Here is a 3,941-nt window from a genome sequence, read left to right on the forward strand (position 1 = left end):
CGCCCGGGACACAGCTGTCCCCCAGCAGCTCTCCTTCAGGGCCTGGCTCCTGCGATCTTGACTGTGGGATGCCTCCCAGCTTCTAGCTGTGGGATGATTCTGGGGTGACCCCGTCACTGTGGCCCCAGAGAAAATCTGCCCCAGTGCCCATCAACTGAAGTAGCTCATTGTCCTGGGATTAAGGGGGTGCTGATGTGAATTTGTTTAGAATCATTTTTGCATGGGATGGAAAAAGAAATACGTTTAGACCGGGGAGGGCTGTGGATGCCCCTTCCTTCTCTCTTCTGTCCCATGATTTCTTTCAGGGCATTGTTGATTATGTTTCTTGTGTTTACAGGACAAGAAGGGGCTTTCCGGGAAACAGAATAATTTCGAGCGCAAAGCCGTGTATCAGAGGCAAGTGAGGACCCCCAGTTTGCTGGCCAAAAGCATTTTAGAAGGTAAAGCAACGCAGAGGTTTTCTTCAGCCTTTTAAACCAAGTTCTGAGGGCTTCCCATATTCACACATACGGCATTTTTATTAACCTGTGAAGGAGCAGTCTGAGGAGAGGGTACTTTTCATTAGGAAGTTTTGCTCTACGGAGGAAATCTGGGTGTGGGGAAATGGATCTCACATACCTCTTGAGGTTTTTGTCTCCGGTAAATCTTGTCTGCATAATAGTTGTAGTCTGCCTAGTAAGTGAGAGGTTAACACGGAGTGCATTTGAAATTTGCCCTAGTGTGAGGGCTGTGCATAGATACACGGATCATGGACTGGGCAAAGAAATAAATTAAGAACTAATTCTTTGGTTGTAGTTGAAGTGAATAAGTGAAGTACCCATGCCAGTAAAGGTCTAATACCGCTGTTTTTCATTGCACTGTATTCCGATCAGGATCAGTTATGTCACTGTGTTTTTTCCAGCCCTCAGTTTACTATTTCTTATTTCTAGCAGTCGAGATTGTAGAAATCTGGAAAAAGTTTTGAATCAAACAGAGAAGTGGAGGTTGAATTTGAATTTGAACAGCGTGCCTTCTGTCTCTCTACCAAGTTTTTGCTTTCTCCAAAGCTTGGGGGATACATTAATTTTTCTTAAGATATTGCTGCTTTTAAAAAGTGACTCTCTTTGGGGATGAGATTTATTGATCTGATAAACAATATATTGATTAACTTTCACCATTTAAATAAAGGAAAAGTTTGTATTTGTTCTAATCGCTGCTCCTTCCCAAGATTCAGGTTGAAAAGCAGTTTTTTTTTTTTTTTTAAAGTAGATATTTGAATTCTGTTTCTTCTCTTGTGGCTTCTGAATTGAGTTGGTTGTAGGCAGGTTGTAGAGTTTTGTTTGTGTCTTAACTCTGTGCTGTGCACTTCTGACCTTAGAATGGTTTCGTGTGCGGTAAAGATGAATTTGGTTGCAAACTGGGTAAACAGATTTATAGCCATAGGGAACACACGATAAATTGAAAAGGTGCCAAAGCAACTTGAGAAGCAGGCGGGCGAAATGGAATAGTAAATTCAAATAAATAACTTCCTGGCAAAAACTTACCATAGAAATGGAAACATTAATTTTCAAATTTGATTTTATTTGCAAATGAGGGCGATGGGCTTGTCACTCTGTAAACACAACCGTCACAAAGGCTCCTTCAAACAAATTCGCTAGTCCTGAGTGCTTGGGGATAGTGAAATACTCAAAGCATTTTATGCTGCTAGGAGTTCTGTTTATGCCACGCTGCTCTTCTGTTTTTAAAATCTCTGTCCTTCTTCATGAAATGTGCAATGGCTTTATATCTAAGGATCGCCCGCTCAGCCATTTTGGTAACTGGCCAACGTGACTGGGAAAAATGTTTTAGATCGGTTATTTTCAATAGAGCAGGGAATCTCTTCTGCCTTTAGTTTTGTTTGTTTGTACTGCAAGTCGGGGGGGAGAGGCCTGGTTACATTGTTCTCTGCAGAATCTGTTTGAATAGTTAACAGCTCTTTTCAATTTTCTGTGCTTCCCTGTTTTCTTAGTCTTTTCTGTTTTTCTCCTCGCTAATCTGCTGTCACTTTCTCTTTTTTCCTAGTTCTCCTTGGATTATTCTACACCTGTAACAATGTCCATAACGAACCGTCCTTAGAAAATAACAATGCCGTCAGCTTTAGGTATAGATATCTTTTTTGATTATGGAAAAAGATGGCATGGATAGTAATAAAGATTGACTGAAGCAAGATGAGCAGACTTGTCTCTTAATGTGTAGGCACCTGGGAAGTAGACTAAACTTTCAGCCAGTGAAGTGTGCCTGTAAAGGTAAACAAAAACCTGTAATGACAAAAGACAACAATAACAAAAAGTTACAACCTGGATCTCCTGCTCCCCAAAGAGACCTCTTTTCAACTGAGCCCGTACTTTCTGTGTAAAAGATGAATGTTGTAGACCTGTAAACTGCTCTTGTTCTTGTTCTGCCGATTTGCAGTGTTTCTCTTACCTTATGGGTTTCCAGATTTTTCTTCCCTGGTTGTTTAATCTCTTTCCTGTGCAATGCTTGCTTATTTTAGGCTACCGCCCAATTCCAGCAGAGACTTATGTGGGAGGGAGCTTACCCCTGCCTCCCCCGGTAAGTGACCGGATGAGGAAAAGGCGAGCCTTTGCTGATAAAGAGTTGGAGAACATTATGCTCGAGAGAGAATATAAAGAGAGGGAGATGCTGGAAGCCTCCCAAGCTGCTGCCTTGTTCCTGCCCAACCGTATGGTGCACGGACCTGAATATAACTCCTACAAAAGTGCTTACAGCCCCACCCCCGTGGAGCCGCCAAACAAGGACTTCTGCAATTTTTTGCCCACCTGCCTCGATCTAACCATGCAGTATTCAGGTTCCGGGAATATGGAACTCATCTCTTCCAACGTCAGCGTGGCTACAACTTACAGACAGTATCCCTTGTCCTCAAGATTTTTGGTTTGGCCCAAGTGTGGCCCCATTAGTGACACTCTTCTTTATCAGCAGTGCCTCCTAAACACCACCACTTCGGTGCAAGCCCTGAAACCTGGGACCGGCTGGGACATGAAGGGAGTGCGAGTCCAGGAGGGCCTCCTGGCAGAGCATGACATGATGCCAGCCAAACTAGAAGGCTCGCTGGTGTTGCCTCATGCTGCGGAAGTCCAGACCACGAGAAGTGACCTTCAGGGTCACCAGGCCGGCCCTGAGAGGTCTGCGTTTTCCCCACCCCGACGGAATTTCTCTCCCATTGTTGACACGGACTCCCTGGCGGCTCAAGGGCACGTCTTAACCAAGATCAGCAAAGAAAGCACCCGGCACCCCGTGCCACTTAAACATAATCCATTCCATTCATTATTCCAGCAAACTCTTAATGACACATCAGGCCCTGAGCTGAAAACGCCATTTGTCAAAGGGGCCTTTGAAGACGCCCCTAAGAAACCCAGGGAGTGTTTAGTCAAGGAGAACCAGAAGTACACATTTACAATAGATAGATACGCGGAAGACCTTTTCGTCGCCAAGCAAGTTGGAACAAAACTCTCTGTGAATGAACCCCTGTCATTTTCTGTTGAGTCTATTCTGAAGAGGCCTTCATCTGCCATCACTCATGTCTCTCAGTGAAAGGCCGCTTACACGGAAAGCTGCATTTTCTGACGTCTCGGAGGGTTCTTACCAGTTGCTGGCTTTTTTTTTTTTTTTTTTTTACAAAAGAAGGACACAGTGCCTTAGTGATTTAAATTAAAACAACAACAACAACAAACAAACAACCAAACCAGCAAGAGCTACTTTCTAGGCATGCAACACTAGAAAACGGTGAGTTGGGAGCCACAGTGAGCTTTAAAGAGGCTGCCTCACCACCTGAGTTGANTTGATGTTTGTATAAAGAAATTTCTAATGTAAATGGGGATGATTTAAGAAAATTATATATATTCATATGCATGTACTTTTTCTCACCACATAAATATATTTAAATTTAAAGATGGAAATTGCTT

General features: G+C 43.2%; 1 protein-coding gene across 2 annotated transcripts; it reads left to right on the top strand.

Moving 5' to 3' along the window:
• The first annotated feature begins 342 nt into the window (after positions 1 to 342).
• Positions 343 to 3,627, top strand: DMRT2 (doublesex and mab-3 related transcription factor 2). Of its 2 annotated transcripts, XM_077759425.1 has the most exons (3): positions 381 to 440; positions 2,041 to 2,119; positions 2,513 to 3,627. In XM_077759425.1, exons 2-3 carry the CDS (start codon positions 2,104 to 2,106, stop codon positions 3,568 to 3,570), a joined length of 1,074 nt encoding a protein of 357 aa, XP_077615551.1. In that variant the 5' UTR covers positions 381 to 440; positions 2,041 to 2,103; the 3' UTR covers positions 3,571 to 3,627. The 2 variants fall into 2 exon arrangements, with proteins under 2 accessions (XP_077615552.1, XP_077615551.1); XM_077759426.1 differs by lacking the exon at positions 2,041 to 2,119 and having other exon boundaries at positions 343 to 440.
• The last annotated feature ends 314 nt before the right edge of the window (positions 3,628 to 3,941 follow it).

The sequence above is a fragment of the Crocuta crocuta genome, unplaced genomic scaffold (assembly GCF_008692635.1).
Source record: "Crocuta crocuta isolate KB4526 unplaced genomic scaffold, BGI_CrCroc_1.0 scaffold41, whole genome shotgun sequence".
In the NCBI taxonomy this organism is placed as follows: Eukaryota; Metazoa; Chordata; class Mammalia; order Carnivora; family Hyaenidae; genus Crocuta; species Crocuta crocuta.